Source organism: Culex quinquefasciatus, chromosome 1 (genome assembly GCF_015732765.1).
Source record: "Culex quinquefasciatus strain JHB chromosome 1, VPISU_Cqui_1.0_pri_paternal, whole genome shotgun sequence".
Taxonomy (NCBI): domain Eukaryota; kingdom Metazoa; phylum Arthropoda; class Insecta; order Diptera; family Culicidae; genus Culex; species Culex quinquefasciatus.
In genome coordinates, this window is record NC_051861.1 from 16,917,810 (window position 1) to 16,940,134 (window position 22,325).

Consider the following 22,325-nt stretch of genomic DNA (forward strand, 5'->3'; position numbering starts at 1 on the left):
AACACTTGACTGCAAGCGACAAGTTTAAGGCGAATTTTCCCCTTTAATGGTTTTAGCACAACATTAAGGTCACTGTCAAACTTATCAAATGTATTTCCCCGATAAATAAAAATCGGTGAGCCAAAATTTCCTGTTTACTAGCAACAGTTCTCTATCGAGAAATTAAAAGTGCAACATGGAGTTAAACTTTCTGTCAAGCTGCTGTGAAGTATTCCATGACAGCTGCGAAAGTGTCACTCCATGTTACCGGCTCACATCTCTCTTTTTAATTTCTCGATAAGGCTTTCTAGGCCCAGTGAAAAAATATATAATTTAACCCAAAAATGTCGAACTTCTCGTCACAGTATCGCGATGCAAACATTGATCGAGCTCGAGCTGTCACAGCCCTGCGAAGTATGTTGGCGGACATATCGGGCGGTCAGTCAAAAAACAGTTAGAAGTCACCTGACAAAAAACTTTTGCTAGAAAGAGATAGGAAACCTGATGCAAACAAACCTCCAGCTACCACATGGCTTTCTACCTAAGGTACTCGCGATTGAGTGTGTAGTAGTGCGGTTGTCAAAATCGCTATCTCTGACTCTCTCACTCCACTGACACTGACATTGTTTATGTTTTGGTTTTCCTGGCACGGTCCATTGTTCTTTTGTTATTGTTTTGGTTTTAGTGGCACGGAGTCATGCACTCACACTAATGCAAAGCAAGATGACGAGTACCTTTGATATACAGCCTTGCAGCTACCATATAAACATATTTTGAATGTGTTGTTAAATTTCTGACTAGAAAGCCTTATTGTGCAAACGTCACAACCAATTCTTCAATTTACGGCACTACTAAGCGGCTGAGTACTCCTACCAGGTTCCACTACTGATCCACTGACGATTAGTGTTAGTACGCTCGCATACTAGCAAAAAAACAAAAACCGTGCGAGTTTACGATGTCACGGTCATCAAGTTTGATCGACCTGCTGATTTTGTTTCAACGATTTTTCCGTCTTTCCTTCATTCGTTCGCTCAGCACGATACTGGCAGTCGGTGCAAATTTAGTGCAACTTGGTGCTAGTGTTGATGTGTGTGAGCAAATAAAACAATCATACACAAACACACGGGCGCGCGCAAATGATGCAAATGACAACAAGACAAGAGTGTAAATGTGACGAAAGGTCGTCGAATCGTGAACTTGGGTGGGATTTTTTTTTTTGTTTTCCGTTTTCGGTGACTTTTGTCACTGCCTTTTATCCGTCCTCTTGTTGTCGCTTAGTGATTCACAACTTGACGTGAGTCGACTCGAATTGTTTAATTTATTATTTGTATTTTTTCGTGAAACATCTTTATCGTTTTGACTTAACTGCGTAGCGTGTAATGCGATTAAATGGTAGATTTTTTTTATTTTATTTTCTTCGGCGTGTGTCATACTTTGTATTTTTGGGAGCACTTGAAGAATAAATTTGTATGACACACTCGACATATGATTGTGGTTTTCTTGAACTTTGTGATAGGTAATGGATGACTAAAATTAAGATTGTAATTGCTGATTTCACTACTCACAACGGGAGAGGTTATTTTTCTGAGCGCAATAACATGTGTGTCTCTTGATACCAACAGATGTTTTCCCAACCCCGCATCGAATTTCGCTTAACTTTGATTCAAGGGGTGGCTTTGGTACTGATCTCACGGATCCAGGTTCCATTTTACGAAATTTCGAGACAATCAGTTGCCAAACTAATGTTGACATTTCAACCCTGTTTTTTGACGATTTCCGAGTACAAACACGCACGTTCAAAATCACGTCAAAACCGAACCTACTCAACAATAACTAAATAGGACTTCTATCAGATTAGATTGTATTCCACTCAATTATCGTTGAATTCTGAGTGAAATAAACCCAAACATGACAGATGACCCATTCACTTGATATAAAAGTTAAAATTGACAGTTGTTCGATACAGCATTCGAAAGATCGCAAAAAAAAGCTTTCAAATGAAGGTATAAGCGAATCATTATGTACAATTATCGATTTGCTATGATTTTTTGAACAGTGGCCGATCTGTAAACTGTTCTGAATATGAGGCAAGACGGACAAAAAATTGCAGATTTTTTAATCAACTTTTTTTTACAAAAACTCAATTTCCCAAAATAGGTTTTTTTTTTTTGAGATTATTTGATATGTTAGGGGACAAAAATCCGCACTACTCCGAAATATTTGCAGTTTTTCAATTTTCAAAAATAGTGACCATGACCATGACCATTTCTAAGAATATTTTTTTTTTTTTGAAAAATTCAGAACATTTACTATAAAATTGTCTAAGAGACATTGAAGATTGGACCTCTGTTGCTGAGATACAGCGTCTTGAAGAAATAGAAACAGGAAAATTGGGTCCTAAAATGAAGCTTAGATTGCTGATATTATTGTTTACAGCGATAAAGCTTATTTTTCTGAGTACAATGACCCTTTGTACGACCTCAAAGAGTTTAAAATGGATTTTTAAATCAATTTTGAAAAATTAACCTCGCAGTCCTTCTTGACAGAAAAGGTCCTACTTGACAGCTCGTTCCAAGGGGACCATAGTCAATCCATCGAAAAAATGTTGTCTTGTCATTTTTTTTTTGCATTTAAATGGAAAAAAGTGATCAGAAATGGTTTTTGATCGTGTTTTTACCGTTGTAGATAAAAAATTGACAAAGGGCTTTAGTACCCAATTGAAGTTTTTGAAGTCTCACACAAACAGCCCACTATTTTCTAATATCGATATCTCAGCAACTAATGGTCCGATTTTTAATGTTAAAACATGAAACATTCGTGAAATTTTCCGATCTTTTTGAAAAAAAAAATATTTTGGAAATTTTTAAATCAAAACTAACACTTTTAAAGGGCCAAACATTGAATATTACGCCCATTTTACTTTTTTACCCAAATGTATTCGATTCAATGCAAAAATGTGAAACAATTTGAAGTTAATAAATGAATGTGAACAGTTAATAAAGCGAAAAAACAATAAAGATGAAAAGCATTTAGCCATACCACTTAGAATTAAAAAAAAATGTTATTATTATAAGATAGTTCAATAAAGACATATGAGCAATTCTCGCTGAAACCGTCCCACTAGATGCACATGTTCTCAAATCGTTACGGCAATGTTCTCATTCGATTCATCGCACCAAAAAACCATTAAAACAACCTTCGAACCAATGAAAATGTCAGCCGTTAGCCACCGGTAAATAAAAACTTGTATTGAATTATGGATTTTTTTGAAAAAATGCCCTAATTTGGAGAAATGATATCTTCCAAAATACATTACCAAACATCAAAAAGTTATATATCGTTGGAAAGGTAATCGCGAGGGCTTTCTATCGCACTTTGAAAAACATTTCAAAAATTATTTTTTCAAGGGTAATTTTAATGGTTTTTGAGAAACTTACTCTTAATTTTGAATTTTGACTGTGTTCGCAACCACTTATCATTACGCAATTATTTTCATTCGAAAGATTAGAAGATTTTGCATAAAATCAACTTGAGAAAAGTAGTGTAATGAAATAGTTTTCGTATAGTTATTAACGGATAAAAGAAATTGGTAAAATTTCAGTTAAAAATAACCAAAGCTCAGACTTCAGAAATGAGCCCAATTTACAGTCAAAACAAAGCAGGATTGTATTTGAGCTGAATGTACAGTCATCTGAGGCAAATCTGAACATATAGGATGAATAGGGACAGCTATTTCAACTATGCTTTCACTCATCAGATCATATTTTTAAATTGTTTATGTAAAAACATACATAAACAAACAAGTTTCTAAATTTTATGCTTTAAAGTACTCTGAAAACTAATGTCCTTACTTAGACTGTAGTCTCGATTCGCTACATTTCACTGAAGTAATATTTTATGTACAGAATTTGTTTTGGGAAGGTCTGCTTTATTTGTATAACCTCAACCGTGCACAAAAAAGTGCAAAGTTGAAATCAATAATTTTTGATCAAGTTAAAATTTTGTGGGGCTGTTGATACCATGAAAACAAGCAAAAAACTCGATTTTTGTCCAAATAGGACGACGCCTTTTCATAAAACACAAGTCAATTTATGATAAATTTATCTTAATTTGAGATTAAAAACTACCTCCAATTGAAAACTGAATAAAAAATAAACTAAAATTAAAACGAAAAAAAAGTGAAAAATCCCTTTACCCCACACACGGGGAAATGCTACGCACTTATTTTTTAGGGTAATTGCCTGGTTCTCGACATAAAAGCGATTGGGTAAATCCTAGTACTACGTTTTGAAGGCAAGTGATATGGGTACCATTTGGAATATACAACGAATCAAAAATATTTTATGGTCATCGGTGACACCGCTCTTCTCTATTCTATGTAAAAAAAAATTGGGATTCATTTAACCTTAATTTTTAATTACTCTCAATATGAAAACCAAGTTTAAAATTTTTATTTGTGCAACATAAATACATTGAAAAAGTTTAAATTGAAAACAGACTACACCTATTAATTCTACGTCTAATTATCTTTCTAGTGAGTTTTGACTCGACATTTTACTGCTTGCGGTTTCAGAGATATCGCAGTTTGTCAATGAAAGTTTTTAACATAGTTTGAAAAAAAGTGAAACTTTGGGGTGGTGTCAAATAAAAGGGCGTCGTCCTATTTGGACGAAAATCGAGTTTTTTGTTTGTTTTCATGGTATCAACAGCCCCACAAAATTTTAACTTGATCAATAAATATTGATTTCAACTTTGCACTTTTTTGTGCACGATTGAGTTTATACAAATAAAGCAGACCTTCCCAAAACAAATTCTGTACATAAAATATTACTTCAGTGAAATGTGGCGAATCGAGACTACAGTCTAAGTAAGGACATTAGTTTTCAGAGTACTTAATTGCATAAAATTTAGAAACTTGTTTGTTTATGTATGTTTTTACATAAACAATTTAAAAATATGATCTGATGAGTGAAAGTATAGTTGAAATAGCTGTCCCTATTCATCCTATATGTTCAGATTTGCCTCAGATGACTGTACATTCAGCTCAAATACAATCCTGCTTTGTTTTGACTGTAAATTGGGCTCACTTCTGAAGTCTGAGCTTTGGTTATTTTTAACTGAAATTTTACCAATTTCTTTTATCCGTTAATAACTATACGAAAACTATTTCATTACACTACTTTTCTCAAGTTGATTTTATGCAAAATCTTCCAATCTTTCGAATGAAAATGGTTGCGTAATGATAAGTGGTTGCGAACACAGTCAAAATTCAAAATTAAGAGTAAGTTTCTCAAAAACCCTTAAAATTACCCTTGAAAAAATAATTTTTGAAATGTTTTTCAAAGTGCGATAGAAAGCCCTCGCGATTACCTTTCCAACGCTATATAACTTTTTGATGTTTGGTAATGTATTTTGGAAGATATCATTTCTCCAAATTAGGGCATTTTTTCGAAAAAATCCATAGTTCAATACATGTTTTTATTTACAGGTGGCTAACGGCTGACATTTTCATTGGTTCGAAGGTTGTTTTAATGGTTTTTTGTGCGCTGAATCGAATGAGAACATTGCCGTAACGATTTGAGAACATGTGCATCTAGTGGGACGGTTTCAGCGAGAATTGCTCATATTTAATTTCAAAAATTTGGTGATCTGAACTATACAGCCAAACTTCTTATCGGTCCAAGTACCAACCAAGATTGAATTTTAAAGGTCAAGAAAATGAGCAAAATTGCTTAATCCATTTCCCTGACCTGGGCCACGAAAAAACTTAAATTTTTCTCTTTTTGGCCCCAGCTTTCGCCAAGTTTATCCACCAAGGTCGCACTGCAGCGCTCCGTCCAACCGGCACTAATTGTGCCATAAAAAAACGGTGCGTCTCGTTGCGTCACACTTATTTTTTATTCAGACCCCCGGAATTAATCGGAATTGTAAGCGAAACCGACACACAGTGATACTACTTGCAATTTATGAGGCTTGTTTTATTATTGTTTTTATTTTTGGCCCCAAAAAAAGCGCGTAACAACAGAGAAGCGCCTTCCGAAATTCATGAACGTTGCACTTTTCGCGCCCGGAACGTGAACTTAATGAGGGGAAAATTAAACTTCCCTCTGCCATCGGGGCACCGGTGACAGTTTCATTATGGAAGAACGAACCGTCGTTTAAAAACGGTGTCATTAATATTGCAGTACTCGATTATTGGATTAAATTTTCTAGGGTAATTTGTCAATTTACGACGTCTGTAATGGTTTAAGTGGTATCAACGACCACTTGGTTAAATCTTACTCAAAACTTCTCACACTCCCATAAATTCCCACATTGACACATATACACACGAGTGGTGCGCCTAAATGTATGCTAATCTTTGCTGCCAGCCAAAAGGTTCCCATAGCGATGATCCAGAAACAGGAATGTGTAAGGCTTTCGCAGGCGCCAGCCGGTGTCCTTTCCGGTCCATTAGCTTTCTGTAACGCCGTAGAGCATCGCCGGGCAGGATCGATTTGGAGCGTTGCCAACCGACGGCACTACACCTTGTGTGTTAACTCTAAATTTAGGCGTAAACAGCTTGCAAAAGTCAGGACAGGATTGCCAAGCCAAGTGGAACAATTTTAAACGGCTCAAGTAATTAAAATGGGGAAGATTTCCGTCGGAATTGTGTCACCGGGGGAAAATTGCAGCAGGGAAACCATACCACCAGACTGACGCTTATGCAACCAAGTGCCGGGGTATGTTTTAGTTTTGTGTCAAACTTTAACGGTTGATATCAATCGAAAGTAAGTTTTGAGAGATCAAACCGAGGAGAACCGAAAAGGTCGCCGTCGGAATCTAATTAAAAGTTTTCTTTATTACTGAGTTATCACGCCCGGTTGCCATAGAAAGGGATGTTTTCGCGTTTCGTCGGCCTGAATGAAGAGACGACTTGCGAAAGTTCGGGGCACGGACTTTTGGGGTGCGCTTGAGTGGCGGTTTTCACTTGGTACGATTCTTCTCCGGGGCCCGTGAAATGGCCCCTATGCTGAGGGTTGGTTGTGTCGGAAAGTTTTTGACAATTTAAAAGGCCTCTTTGCTGTTTGATGTCAGCGTTTTGAAAGATTACCTCGGAAATCGTTCAGAGCTAAACACTATGTATTATTCCGAATAATGAACGATTTCTGCCAGAACACGAAGCAAACGTGTCCGTGATTTGAAGCAAAATAATCATTTTGATTTTAAAATTCTGATAAAAAATGTAACCTTGAAAACGACATTTTGTTCATGCAATCTCTTAAAAACGAATGCTTATTGCTAGATGTACATCTTGATGATATTTGCACATTTCCAACTTGCTGTTTATATTTTTTATGATTTTCAGATCCAGTTTTTGTGAGCGTACAACACGTCATTTTGCTATGAAAAATAACCTTCATTGTTGTTTGTAATAAATCAGGAATCCAAACTCAATTTAAAGACCCAATTTCTCACCCAATTCCGTGGAGATTTTCCCTTATCCCCTTAAAAAGTGAAGCATCAACAATTCCCGCCTTCCAAATCCCCTCCTTTTCCCAGGTGAAAAGTGGCAATGGGAGTGGCCGGCAATAAATGGGTCATGGTGGTGAGAATCTGGTTCAAGTGGACTTGGTTCTATTCCCAATTGGGTCCTAAAATGAAACTTAGATTGCTGATATTATTGTTTACAGCGATAAAGCTTATTTTTCTGAGTACAATGACCCTTTGTACGACCACAAAGAGTTTAAAATGGATGTTTAAATCAATTTTGAAAAATTAACCTCGTGAGAAATTCTTTACGAAATCGGTCTATTTTCTTAAATTTTAATTTTTGTATTTTTTAATCCGACTGAAACTTTTTTGGTGCCTTCGGTATGCCCATAGAAGCCATTTTGCATCATTAGTTTGCCCATATAATTTTCCATACAAATTTGGCAGCTGTCTATACAAAAATGATATGTGAAAATTCAAAAATCTGTATCTTTTGAAGGAATTTTTTGATCGATTTGGTGTCTTCGGCAAAGTTGTAGGTATGGATATGGACAACACTGAAAAAAAGTGATACACGGTAGAAATATTTTTGGTGATTTTTAATTTAACTTTTTGTCACTAATACTTGATTTGCAAAAAAACACCATTTTTATTTTTTTTATTTTTTGATATGTTTTTAAGGACATCAAATGCCAACTTTTCAGAAATTTCCAGGTTGTGCAAAAAATCTTTGAGCGAGTTATGAATTATTGAATCAATACTGATTTTTTCAAAAAATCGAAAAATTGGTCGCAAAAAATTTTTAACATCATTTTTCGATGTAAAATCAAATTTGCAATCAAAAAGTACTTTAGTGAAATTTTGATAAAGTGCACCGTTTTCAAGTTAAACCCATTTTTAGGTGACTTTTTTGAAAATAGTCGCAGTTTTTATTTTTTTTGAATTAGTGCACTGTTTGCCCACTTTTGAAAAAAATATTTTTGAAAAGCTGAGAAAATTCTCTATATTTTGCTTTTTTTGAATTTTGTTGATACGACCCTTAGTTGCTGAGTTATTGCCATGCAAAGGTTTAAAAACAGGAAAATTGATGTTTTCTTAGTCTTACCCAAACAACCCACCATTTTTTAATGTCGATATCTCAGCAACTAATGGTCCGATTTTCAATGTTAAAATATAACTAACATTTCAAAAGGGCCTAACATTCAATATAACGCTCTTTTGAAATGTTAGTCTTGGTTTAAAAATTTTGAAAATATTTTTTTCGAAAAGATCGGAAAATTTCACGAATGTTTCATATTTTAACATTGAAAATCGGACCATTAGTTGCTGAGATATCGACATTAGAAAATGGTGTGTTGTTTGGGTGAGACTTAGAAAACATCAATTTTCCTGTTTTTAAACCTCTGCATGGCAATATCTCAGTAACTAAGAGTCGTATTAAGAAAGTCCGAAAAAGGAAAACATAGAGAATTTTCTCAGCTTTTCAAAAATATTTTTTTCAGCAACTAATGGTCCGATTTTCAATGTATAACTAACATTTCAAAAGGGCCAAACATTCAATATTACGCCCTTTTGAAATGTTAGTCTTGGTTTAAACATTTTGAAAATAATTTTTTTCGAAAAGATCGGAAAATTAAAAAAAAATGAAAAACTGCGACCTAAAAATGGATTTAACTGGAAAACGGTGCAATTTATCAAAATTTCACTGTAGTAGTAGTTTTTGATTGCAAATTTGATTTTACATCGAAAGATGAAGTTGAAAAATTTTTGCGTCCAATTTTTCGATTTTTTGAAAAAATCAGTATTGATTCAAAAATTCATAACTCGCACAAAGATTTTTTGAACAACCTGGAAATTTCTGAAAAGTTGGCATTTGATATCCTCTAAAACATATCAAAAAATGAAAAAAAATTAAAAATAGTGTTTTTTTTTTTTTGCAAATCAAGTTTAAGTGACAAAAAGTTAAAGAGCAATTCTCTGAGTTTTCGGTCATTCGATTTTTTTGTATTTTTTAATCCGGCTGAAACTTTTTTGGTGCCTTCGGTATGCCCAAAGAAGCCAATTTGCATCATTAGTTTGTCCATATAATTTTCCATACAAATTTGGCAGCTGTCCATAGTGTCCATACAAAAATTATATGTGAAAATTCAAAAATCTGTATCTTTTGAAGGAATTTTAGGAATATCTTTTGAAAAAATTTTTAAATCAAGACTAACATTTTAAACGGGCCAAACATTCAATATTGCGCCCATTTAAAATGTTAGTCTTGATTTTAAATTTTTGAAAATATTTTTTTCGAAAAGATCGGAAAATTTCACGAATGTTTCATGTTTTAACATTGTAAATCGGACCTATAGTTGCTGAGATATCGACATTAGAAAATGTTGGGTTGTTTGGGTGAGACTTAGAAAACATCAATTTTCCTGTTTTTAGCCTTTGCATAGCAATATCTCAGCAACTATGGGTCGCATCAACAAAGTTCAATAAAGCAAAATATAGAGAATTTTCTCAGCTTTTCAAAAATATTTTTTTCAAAGGTGGGCAAACATGGGCACTAATTTTAAAAAATGAAAAACTGCGACTATTTTCAAAAAAGTTACCTAAAAATGGCTATAACTTGAAAACGGTGCACTTTATCAAAAATTCACTAAAGTACTTTTTGATTGCAAATTAGATTTTACATCGAAAAATGAAGTTGAAAAATTTTTGCGACCGATATTTCGATTTTTTGAAAAAATCAGTATTGATTCAAAAAATCATAACTCACTCAATGATTTTTTGCACAACCTGGAAATTTCTGAAAAGTTGGCATTTTATGTCCTCTAAAACATATCAAAATATAAAAAAAATTAAAAATAGTGTTTTTTGCAAATTGAGTTTTAGTGATAATAAGTTAAATAAAAAATCTACAAAAAAATTTTACCGTGTATCATTTTTTTCCAGTGTAGTCCGTATCCATACCTACAACTTTGCCGAAGACACCAAATCGATCAAAAAATTCCTTAAAAAGATACAGATTTTTGAATTTTCATACATCATTTTTGTATGGACAGCTGCCAAATTTGTATGGAAAATTATATGGACAAACTAATGATGCAAAATGGCTTCTTTGGGCATACCGAAGGCACCAAAAAAGTTTCAGCCGGATTAAAAAATACAAAAATTAAAATTAAAGAAAAAAGACCGATTCCGTAGAGAACTGCTCTAAATTAAAAATCACCACATTTTTTTACCGTGTATTTTTTTTTCCAGTGTAGTCCGTATCTATACCTACAACTTTGCCGAAGACACCACCAAATTGATCAAAAAATTCCTTCAAAAGATACAGATTTTTGAATTTTCATACATCATTTTTGTATAGGCAGCTGCCAAATTTGTATCGAAAATTATATGGACAAACTGATGATGCAAAATGGCTTCTTTGGGCATACCGAAGGCACCAAAAAAGTTTCAGTCGGATTAAAAAATACAAAAAGAAATCGAATGACTGGGAAATCTGGGAGAACTGCTCTCCTGGTCCTTCTTGACAGAAAAGCTCCTACTTGACAGCTCGTTCCAAGGGGACCATAGTTGATTCATCGAAAAAATGTTGTCTTGTTAAAAAAAATGCATTAAAATGAAAAAAACGTTTCTTAATCCACCATTAGGTAGGTGGTGCCTTCCTCACATTTACAAAGTAATAATGAAAATAAGTTTATGAAAAAAATATATACCTGATACAGACATGCAGACTCTCATTTGAAGCAATGTGGCAACCGCGCGTTTCGCATCTGGCGCGACTCTCGCACGGAAACAAAAAGACCCGGCCTTTTGAGGTTATGCAAAAAATCACCCTTTTTTGTAGACACAAATATATTTGTCTTAGCATAACTTTTTAAATACTTTACTAAGCAGAATAAAATTTAATAGGGTCTTAGGGGACCCCAAAACGAACAGAATAAGGCGGATCTGGCCAAAATCGGTTCAGCCAGTTCTGATGTCCTGTCTACACACATCCCCACAGACATTTGTTCAGAATTTGATTCTGAGTCGATAAGGTATATCTAGGAGGTGTTTTTAAGAAGTTCATTTTTCGAGTGATTTTATAGCCTTGCCTCAGTGAGGTGAGGAAGGCAAAAAGTGATCAGAAATGGTTTTTAATCGTGTTTTTTACCGTTGTACATAAAAATTTACATAGGTCTTTAGTACCCAATTAAGGTAACTCGGGCTTAGGCAATTGTATGTTTTCTTAAGTGTAAAAAACAAGTTCAGAGAAAGAAAAAAATCAATTTACTTACCGTTATGAGCCGAACACGGATCATTTAACTAGCGTTCGCTGAAGTTATCTGAAAATATAAATAAAAAAACACACTCAATTAAAATGTTGAAAACAAATCGACACCAGATTCAACATTCATACACTCTCAACTAGAACCACAAAATTTTCCTGCGAAATCAGCGCGCTACTATCTCTTTCGACGTGTATGTGTTTGTTATGCTGATGCTGTTTGTAGTTTTAATTTATAAAACAAACATTTTTGCATCGAGCGCGTCCCTGCGCTACTAGGTTTGGGTGGATGGTTTACCTTTTCGGGTAGAAGTACACGTTCAAAAAGGTACAAACGAAAACAACGGATCAGGTCGGTGCCAACAATCTGACACTGGTTGGTGGTGGCTACGGAGAGGGGAGAGGGGTACAAAAAGGACAAAAATGTGGGAAGAGTTTGCTTGAAATACCGAGAATCAGCAACCTTAATATAAGCTTGTGTTGACATAATTTATTGAGCGTGTAGAGACGTAACGATTGCATAGAGCTTCATGACGTTTCGCGTACGCACACTAGTGTACCATTTCATTTTAAAGGCCGGTACAAATTTAACCTCAATCTTTTTCGTGTACGTACACGCAGTACATACGCACGTAGATAACTCTATTGTTTTTCTTTGTTTGTTGCTGATGATTGCAACTGAAAAATACAGCTTTCATCCAAGCATATGACTTTTGTTGTCAGTTTTCAGCTAATTCGAACAAATGGCATCTGTCAAAGTCACAGCTTATACACTGATAATGAGCATTACACACTGTTCAGTTCATTTTACACACTTCTATCGCATTTTTCAGTTCAAGTAGTTTACTCTTTCGTTTCGTTTCGTTTTCGTTGCTTTTTTTACAATGTATTTCTTATGGAGGGAACTGTCAAAAACTGACTGGGTGCTCCATTGTTTGAAATGTAAACAAGCCATTTTTTAAATTTTAGTGTTTAGTTATCCGATAACACTTGAATTAGCTAGTTTTTGGAAAAGCAAAAACTTAAAAACATTAAATTTTTTTTAATAAAAAAACACTCAAAAACAAAATAATATAAGATTTTTATTCCAAAGATTTTTTTGATTCGTCTCAACAAAAAGAAGGTTTGAAAGGAGTACGTTTGAGAAACCCAACAAATGAGCAAACAAAATTATATTTTTAACTGCTCTTCAAGCCGGGTGGATCGTCCCCGCGGCCCCAAGAGCCATAGGGTGGGGGTGACCAGGTAAACCTGCCGCGGAGGTGGCACGCACGCACGTTTGCCGCAGAGTTTATTTTTGTTGCCGTGAGCGTAAGGTGCGAATACACGCGTGATGCGTGAGTATTTATTCATTCACGTGTGTGAATAGCTGGAGGCGCAATGTAGGATAAAATTGGCATTTCAGTGCAAATGTCAACTGTAAAATTTTAGTTTTTTTCTTACAATAGTTTGTGACCTACATTGCAGACCAATTTCAACTTTGTTGAGTTTATTTCATGTTGACAAAATTTCCATGCTTATCCACCGGTTAACCAGCCAGAATCCAATTAACTTTTCCAGTACCCATTTTTTGGACCTTTTCCCACCCAAAACGAGCGAGCAGTGTTGCCAGCAGCGTTACCACCTGTGCTGCTGTCACGAGGGATCAATGAATTTTATTAAAATATTTTTTCCGCTCAAATTCCGTACAGGTGTGGGAGCTTTTTTTGTTGTTCCCACTCGGTTGGACCAGCAAAAAAAAGGAAGCGACCCGAACGAAACATCGCACCGGGGTTCGATAACGTTTGATGTTTGGCACATGACCGAATCGAGGGGGGAGTTAGGTGCCAAAAGCCTGGCAGGAGTATGAGACGTGACGACGCGTGGGAATATTTTGATATTGTGGAATAAATTTACATGAGTTTCCTTTTTTAAATATTATTTATCGCTGCTGATGGCAACCATGTTTTTTTTTGTCTCTGCGATGTTTAAAAATGTTTAGAGTAATTTTCAAGAATCGTATGCACAGGTGTAAACTGTAACGAAATCATGTTTATAACAGACACTATTTTGGCGTCTTGAAATGTCAAAGTTCCAGACAAACGTCAACACGGTAGCTTTATTTTAATCAAATAAAACCCATTCAAAACAAAGATCATAAATTTAGACCCACGCTACCTAACCTCAAAACCTACACAAAAATCACCTTTGTCAATCTTTGTTGACCACACCCAACAAAGAAGAGCCTGCTGTGTGGTGGCCGTAACTGACCAGCTCGCTCGACTCTTTTGAATGTCAGGGTCTACTCCGATCGCCGAAAATGACCGTCCACCTACTCCGCAACTCTACCACCAACAAAAACAACAACAACAAAGGCAACATGACACACTTCCACGAGATAATCGTCGCGTCGCGAGCTTTGTTTGTTGTTGAACAAGAGTAAATAAAAACTATAATGCTCGCCAGCGCAGAGCAATCCGCAAAAAAATGAAGTTTCACTTTCATCGCCATATTTGTTGACAGCGCTCTGACAGTTATTATGAAATTGGTGCCCATGCCTTGTTTGGGGAAGCACGCGCGCACAGTCTGAGTTAGCGGAAGTTGCAATCGCAATCTGAAGGGGCTGGTTCTAGGCGCGACCCCAAAAAGGGGTCGCGCACATTCCGCAAATTACGTAACGGTGACCACCGTGACGTGGTGATGACATCGCCAAACCACGGTAAAGCGAAATTCCTGTGAAACCACAGTTAAGTCAATCAATGCAGCGCACATACGCGTCGCAAGCGCAAGCAAATAGTTGGGACCAAGATTGTCGCAATAAATTTATATTTACTTTAAGTCATGTCACGTAATTGCGCAGCTCGACTGGGCCAGACATCGAGCCGCAGCGGGTAGAAAACTCTATTATTACGACTCGGGGGGAGGTCATTTCTATTGAGTTGAGTAACTGCGACAGTAACTCCTTTGAGTTCCGTTGATTGGGACAACAGCTGGTTCGTTATACGTCATTTATGCACACTGATGTGGAACGAAAGCTATCAAAATTGCACACTGATTTGAGAAAACGACTTTTGCAACGTTTTACTGACGAAGCTTTTTCTACTTTTCTTCCAGCAACGGGAACCACCACCACAACGACCACTACCAATGGCGGCAGTGCGGCTGGCGTCGGCGGTGGGGACAACTACCACTTCAAGACCCTGGTCCCGTCGGTGGCCGCCGGTGCCATCATCGGCAAGGGTGGCGAGACGATCGCTTCGCTGCAAAAGGACGCCGGAGCGCGAGTAAAGATGTCCAAGGCGCACGACTTCTACCCAGGTAAGACACTGCTGGCAACACTGGCCGTATAGTGCGATGTGTGCGAGCTGGCTGTCAGAACTGGAATACCGACGGCATCAAAACCTGTGGTGTCTTCCCAACCTTCTTTTTCTATCTCTCTCTTCCAATACCACAAACAACCCAGACTCTTCTATCTTCAAATATTTTTGTTAACTTATGTTATGTTCATTTATTAATGCAAAAACATTCCACGAACTCAACAAAAACCGCTCTCCCTCTGTATATCTCTGTTTTGTTCTAACTTACAAATGTAATAGCGAAACAGAGCTCTTCAAATGCTAATCACCACAACATCAACTACTACAGCTACTCTTACTACCCACAAGCTCAAAAGAACGCGGTTGCTGGCGTCACGCAACTTCCGGAAGATCCATCGGAATCGTATCATCTTCATTGTAGCATTCATTTTTTCTTCCCATCGTCCATTGTTATTGTGTGTATTTCAATCGCATGTGCGATTGTTCTCTTTCCTCTCCCAAAACCGTACAAATGTTGCGTGTTGTGTGATAGTCTGTGTGTGGCCTGCTCCGTTAACGTCCTCCATCCCACCATATCCACCACCCTCTCTTTGTCTCTCCCAAGTGATCTATCTCTATTGTTCTCTCTGTCTTCTTTCTCTATCTATCAGCATCTGTATAAAGTTTCACATTCTCAGCTCACCGAATATCTCTTTTTTTCTTCTCTCTCATTTTACTTCTCATCCTCAAGGAACATCCGAGCGAGTCTGTCTCATTAGTGGCACAGTCGATGGCATATTGACTGTGCTCGATTTTATCATTGATAAGATTCGCGAGAAGCCGGACATGACCAAGGCGCTGACGGAGGCGGACGCCAAACAGGCTGCCGAGCGCGACAAGCAGGTCAAGGTTCTGGTGCCCAACTCGACGGCCGGTATGATCATCGGTAAGGCCGGGGCCTTCATCAAACAGATCAAGGAAGATTCCGGCTCGTACGTTCAGATCTCGCAAAAGCCGAAAGAGCTCACACTGCAGGAGCGATGCATAACGATCATCGGCGAGAAGGAGAACAATAAGATTGCATGCAAAATGATCCTGTCGAAGATCGTCGAAGATCCCTCATCCGGCTCATGCTTGAACGTATCATACGCAGACATCAACGGACCGGTGGCCAATTTCAACCCAACCGGCTCGCCATTCGCCGCCTCACAGAATCCCACTTTCAGCTCCAGTACCGCATCATTAAATTCCGCACTGGGCGGCGCCATGCCCGGGGCTTCCGCGGCCGGTCTTCTGGTCAACGGCACCGGACTGAATCTGTCATTAAATCTAGGTGCACCTTCACCACAAACTAATCCTACAGTTACCACACAATTGCTTGAACATATTAAGGTAGAAGTTTCATTTCGATATTTTTTATATATTCTCTCTATATTTTTTTCGTTTTTTTACAACAAAACCCCTCTCTCTGTCACTATCCGTAAAAACAAAACAAACAAAAGATTCTCTTTTTGACAATCCCATTTTTGCGTCTCCCTCACCTTCCGGAACTTTCTCTCTCTCTCTCTCTCTCTCTTTCCATCTCTTTCTATACCGCTACACAATTGACTCCCGTCACCTGGGCTGTCATTGTTCCCTGCCGCAGAACCGAAAAAAGCTAACCTCAATTTCTCTCTCTCTCTCGTTCCCTTACTCGCCTCAGGGTGCCATGAGACAGTCCGGCTACTCGGACACGGCCACCACTGAGGTGCACGCCGCGCTGGCCGTGCTGGCCAAGTACGGAGTGCTCGGAATCGGCGTTGGCCTCCAGAACGGAACCCACACGACCCCGTTGAGCTTCCTGGGCCTGCAGCAGGCGGAACTGCAACAGTCGTCGGCAGCGGCAGCGGCAGCCACGGCCGCCAGCGGAGTGTACGGCGCCGTCGGACAGCTTAACCTGGACTCGTACCTGCACGGAGCCGGTACGGCCACGCCACGAACCTCGCTCGAACGCTACGACGCTACCTTCGACCCGTTCCGGCATCCGGGCACGCAAGCGGCCACACCCATGTCCATCAACAACAACGCGTTCGGACTGACGTCGGCAACGGCGCTGAATGCAGCCGCAGCCGCCCAAACGCTCGGTTCGCTCAGCAAGAGCCCCACGCCGGCCGAGATGACCACGAGCAAGGAGAAGAACGTCGAGATCCCCGAAGTGATCGTCGGTGCCATCCTAGGTAAGTGAAACTCCCGCCACCAAACCGCGAATCAATCGCTCTCATCACATCAAGCCATCCCTCGCTCTCTTTCTCATTGTTTTGATGAGTTTACTAACACAACGTTGTTTTTTCTACGACTACAACCACAAATACCACCAAGCATACACAACGCGCGTGTCATAACATTTTAATAACCCACACAAACACAACCATACGCCACTCGCTCTCTCTCTATCTCTCTCGCCTTTCAAATCAATCTCTTTTCTCTCCGATCGTCATCCTCTCTCATCGACAAATTTCGCTCGCCACGTCCACAACGACAACAACAACAACAGTCGCGATCACTCTCTCAATCCATCAACGACAGCGCGCGTGCATGATATTCTCTCATTGATCATCACATTTGCTGAGAGCAAACTCAAAGGGACTCGATCCAAACAAGGTTGCTTAGTTGCTCAAACAAAAAGTTCAGCTCAAAGTTTTGCAAAATCAATTTAAAAAAAAATTCGATGGGAAAACAAACAAGAAACAGAACATTAAACCTCCATTTTTTTTCTTAACCCGCGAAAAAATATCAAACTTTAGCGTGCACAAGTTTAACCTACACCCACCTTATAGTACCCACAAGCGTGGGAAAAACAATTTCCAGTTACGTTGCAATTGGAACGCAGCAAAAAAAGACAAACCCAACAAAAGTGTTTTTATCCTTCTTGGTTCGTTTCCCGTTTGACCATCCGTTCGTTCACCGTTTTTTTCTGCCCTCTTTGTTATCGTTACTGACCTCGTTTTTTTCTACTCTTCCCCACCACCCACCAAACCTGCACCCACCACCACCCACAAATCCCCACAACCCACAATCCTTTCCGTTCTTTTTTTTTCGTTTTGTCTTGCAGGTAATCCCTACCTACACTCTGCCTATGCGCCGTTTCTACAGTGTGCATTTCCGATGGGTGCCTTTGATAGTACGGGCGAACATCACTTTTGAAAAGGGCAGAACCTAAAACAAAACAATAACACATACACAAACGAATACACAAACACTGAACGTCTTTTTTTTGTTTAGGAGTTTAACAAACACAATTTTTAATGTTGCTCAAATCGTTTTTTCTGCAAAATTTTGACTATTTTCCCTGTAATTTTGAGGGCGGTTTATGTTTTTGTCGATAGTTACCTACGAAACGAATTCTAGTGATGGAACGTTGCCAGTCGTGATAGATATACAAACCTATATAGGAGACTAGATAATAGCTAGAAGACATGCCACAAGAAGTTTATTTTTCTTCCACTGAAAAAAGACCACCAAGAATGACACTTGGCCAAGCCAAAACCTCTTTTTAATATTCCTTTTCGAGCGCTTAGAAAAAGCGCAACTACACAAAGAAAAGCAAACTCGATGCCATATTCCACTAATCTTTCTTAATTAGTGCTAATTAGGACTAAAAATAAAGAAACACTAAAAAATACACCGCGAGAAAATATCAAATATCTTGCAACGGAAATAGCAATACATCGGAGAGGGAGGGACCGAAATAGAGATAGTACAAATAGATAAGCAACTTCACACCACTCTCACACACACAAAAATACGTGGACATTGACAAAACTTTGATTGAATATCGAGCTAGAAGAAAAAGTCGAAAAGTTCGTTGTTGGCGGCGGCGAAGAAGACACAAAATAACCCAAACAAGCAAAAATCTGCACCACCACACCAAAAAAAAAACCCCCAAACCAAACCAACCCAAACAATTCAGAAGGGCGAATTGCGCGCGATGCGACACGATCGAGAGAGACCGAATCTGGCCGCTTTTTGTTGTTGATACAAGTATATATTTTTTCCTTTTTTTCCTTTGTTTTTATCTTAAATTTATACCTAACTTATTTCTACAATTTACGAACCCTGCTATCCTGGCTGTACAGAGGAAAAACATGGGAGAATGGCTTCTAAACAGTACTAACTTTGCGCTTCGTGTAAATGTCAATGTTGCACGCTTAAAACTAACCGTACAGCGAATGGTACAGAAACAACGAAAAAAAAATCTTAAAAAGCTGCATATCTTAAACATTGCGTTGTTTTTGGAACCAGGATAAGAATACTAACATTTTTTTCCGTTTAAAAGACGCTTTTATGGTGGTGGACAAATGCATGCAAATTTATCTGTTAGAATGTATAACGCAAGAAAACTACAGAAATTTATCAATAAGGCAAACCCTAAACTTGTTTGTGTTCAAGAAGGAAGTGAGACTCCTGGTTTTGGTTTGAATTTGTATACTCATTATGATTTCATTCATTCATCATTCATTTGTTCCCCAACTAAGTAGATTATGAAATATTTAATACGGAGGGAATCTATAATACACTATATATTACAATCACAGCGAAAATATGAAAAAACCACAACTTTCAAAAACGCAAAAAAAATCACACGTGCTCTAGTGAGAAATTAGCAGCGGACTGTTTCTAAAATGGTTTCTGATTTACGTCTGTTTGTCTGTGATAGTAGCATCTTTTTTTAAATTATTTTAACATTTTGAATAATATATTCATTTTGATTTACTAAGAGAAAAAATCTACCTTGCCCCAGTCAATAAAGTTATGCTGAAAAGTTTTAAAAAGGCAAAAAAAATGTATAATAAATTGCATTTATCTTGTTTAGTTTATGTTTGTTTTTGGTAGTATTTGGCCTATTCTACCACCTCCTAGCATTACATTTTGCCAATCTATTTTTTCATGTTTTTACAGTCACTTTTTCACCTTTTCTACTATAAAATGGCATCATCATCATTAAAATTGTAAAAAAAATGCGTAGAGGCATAGTCTGGGACACTAGAAAAATTACTGTATACTTCTTTTTACTTAAACTATAGTAAATGTAAGTAAAAAACACAGCCAAAGTTGACCCCTATTTTTTTTTTTTTTTTTTTAAACATTGGCAAAGTCACAAAACAAGTAAAACTTCCAACCCATAAATTTTCTAAAATTTTAAGAGTTCTTCTTTCCAAAGCTTTTTAAAGATCAAAAACTTGCTGAAAAAAAAATGGATTTTTGGCGATTTTTTAAATCGAAGTCCGTCGGGGTTGGGTTGTAGAGGGTTATTGCGCGTATTCCCGAAAAAGACACGCGGCATTTCAGCCTCGAAACAACGCGCCGCACATTCGGCAAATGCGCGCTGTCAAATCCCATACTGTGCGTTTTGAGTTCAATTTGTTGGGTGGTGACGCGCGGTCAATTATGTGGCATTGTGTGTGAAAAGAAAAGAATTTTATTTCGTGTTTCATCCTGGTTGGCTTGCCCACAAGCAGAAGAAAATCAGTTCAATTTGTTGGGTGGTGACGCGCGGTCAATTATGTGGCATTGTGTGTGAAAAGAAAAGAATTTTATTTCGTGTTTCATCCTGGTTGGCTTGCTCAAGTCCTTCCTACATCATCGTTGATCGGGAGGCACGACGTCGTGTGAATTGTTGCATTAAAATAAGTTTAAGTATTACTGTAAATGACTGTAAAAAAGTCGTTCCTATATCATCAATGTCGTCTGGGTAATCGTGATGAAAAATTACATTTATTCAGTATTTAAATACCTGTGCGCGAGTGTTTTGGTGTGCTAATTAGAAAGACCTTCCCATAGCATCGTTGCTCGGAAGGCTCGCCAACGGGTTTGTTATGAAAGTCCTCCCCATAGCATCGTAGCTCGGGAGGCATCGAAAAGCCAATACCTTATCCTACTAACCCAAAAAAAAAAAAAATAATCACGTGATGCTTAAAGGAGATGCTGTGGATTCAACGGTCTCAAGCGGTATCAACAAGTATATAGCGAAAAACTATGTGCTATCGGACTAACATTCCTCCCTTTTGTTGAACTGCAGGCTTCTTGGGAGGGCGCCGGTATTGACTAATAAAGTCGGGGTCTTCAGGGGTTAAACAGTGAACGGATGGTTAGCTCCCACTGATCATTTTTGATTCATTGTTTAACTTCAGCTGATCTGTCAATAACGGAGTAGCAGCTCATTGGCAGTCAACCATGCTCATGCTCATGCTCATGCGCGCTGTCAAATCCCATACTGTGCGTTTTGTTTTTGTTGATCTTCTTCTTCGAATTGCATGGCATTGTTGCCGGAAATGTTCTTTATTGCATCAAAAGTGTAGAAAATCGTTTGCAACAGTGTCTGCGGCACATTCTGAAATGCCGCGTGGCGTGTGCCTTCGAAAGAAACGGACAATAAAAAAATCCAGACAATGTCAAACAAAATTTCCAAAAGAATATCTAGCAAAGCAATGCAAAAGAGGATGTTTACATCTGGCATGAAATTTGCGATCGAAGATTACTTTACACATTATTTGAAAAAGAGCACATTTTTATAAAGTTATTCGCAGGTATATATATATTTTTTTGAGAATTTTTCATTTTATGCGATTTGACAATATTTTATGAAAGGAAAGCACCGCTGCAAAAAATAATCCAAAGAGCTTAGAAAATTTTCTCGAATTTTCCTTTTTTGACATTGTTGATCAGACGGCAGGTTTCCAAAAAACAGCCTTTTAAAGTTTTAATTTAGTGAAACAATAGTCTCAACGAAGTCTCTCACCCCGGTAAGGCTTGGGATCAATCCCAGACGAACCCGGTGGCATTTTTCGAGACGAGATTTGCCTGATCACGCCTTCTATCGGATGGGGAAGTAAAACGTGGTCCATTTGCGTTAAAGAGGTTTTGGGTGACTAACGCCTAAAAATGAGCAGAAACTTGCAACAAGACCATAAAAGACCCGAGGGTCGTTAAAGTAGATTGATTTGCGTTGCTTTTTTGCGATTCAGTAATCATCACTTTTGTTGAAATTCGGCAATGAAAAAAATGGCTGAAAATCAGTAACTGCATTTCTGTTAAAATGAAATGTCACTTATGACTTATTGTTTGGATGCTGCAGAGAGAAAATGGAGCCTAACATTTCAAAAGGGCACATAACTTTTGTAAACAATAGTGTATCCCTTTCACTCAAATGACAGTTTACATAAGGTGTGAAAGGGACACACTCTTGGTTAAAAAAGTTATGTGCCCTAATGAAATGGCAAACACGAAATCCTCTTTCAAATGTTTTGTGTTTTTGGAATTTTGTATTGTAATCTTTAAAAAAATAGGTAACA

General features: G+C 37.8%; 1 protein-coding gene across 8 annotated transcripts in view; it reads left to right on the top strand.

Annotated features, from left to right (window-relative positions):
• The window catches only part of LOC6042392 (RNA-binding protein Nova-1), an 80,495-nt gene that overhangs the window by 50,196 nt on the left and 7,974 nt on the right, over positions 1 to 22,325 (top strand). For 6 of the 8 annotated variants that reach the window (XM_038256245.1, XM_038256224.1, XM_038256222.1 and 3 more), the window contains 3 exons: positions 14,813 to 15,016; positions 15,746 to 16,386; positions 16,697 to 17,210. In XM_038256245.1, the coding sequence (XP_038112173.1) occupies positions 14,813 to 15,016; positions 15,746 to 16,386; positions 16,697 to 17,210 (1,359 nt within the window). Of the gene's footprint in view, positions 1 to 14,812; positions 15,017 to 15,745; positions 16,387 to 16,696; positions 17,211 to 18,085; positions 18,884 to 22,325 lie in introns of those variants that run through there. The other 2 variants (XM_038256241.1, XM_038256234.1) reach the window with 2 other exon arrangements.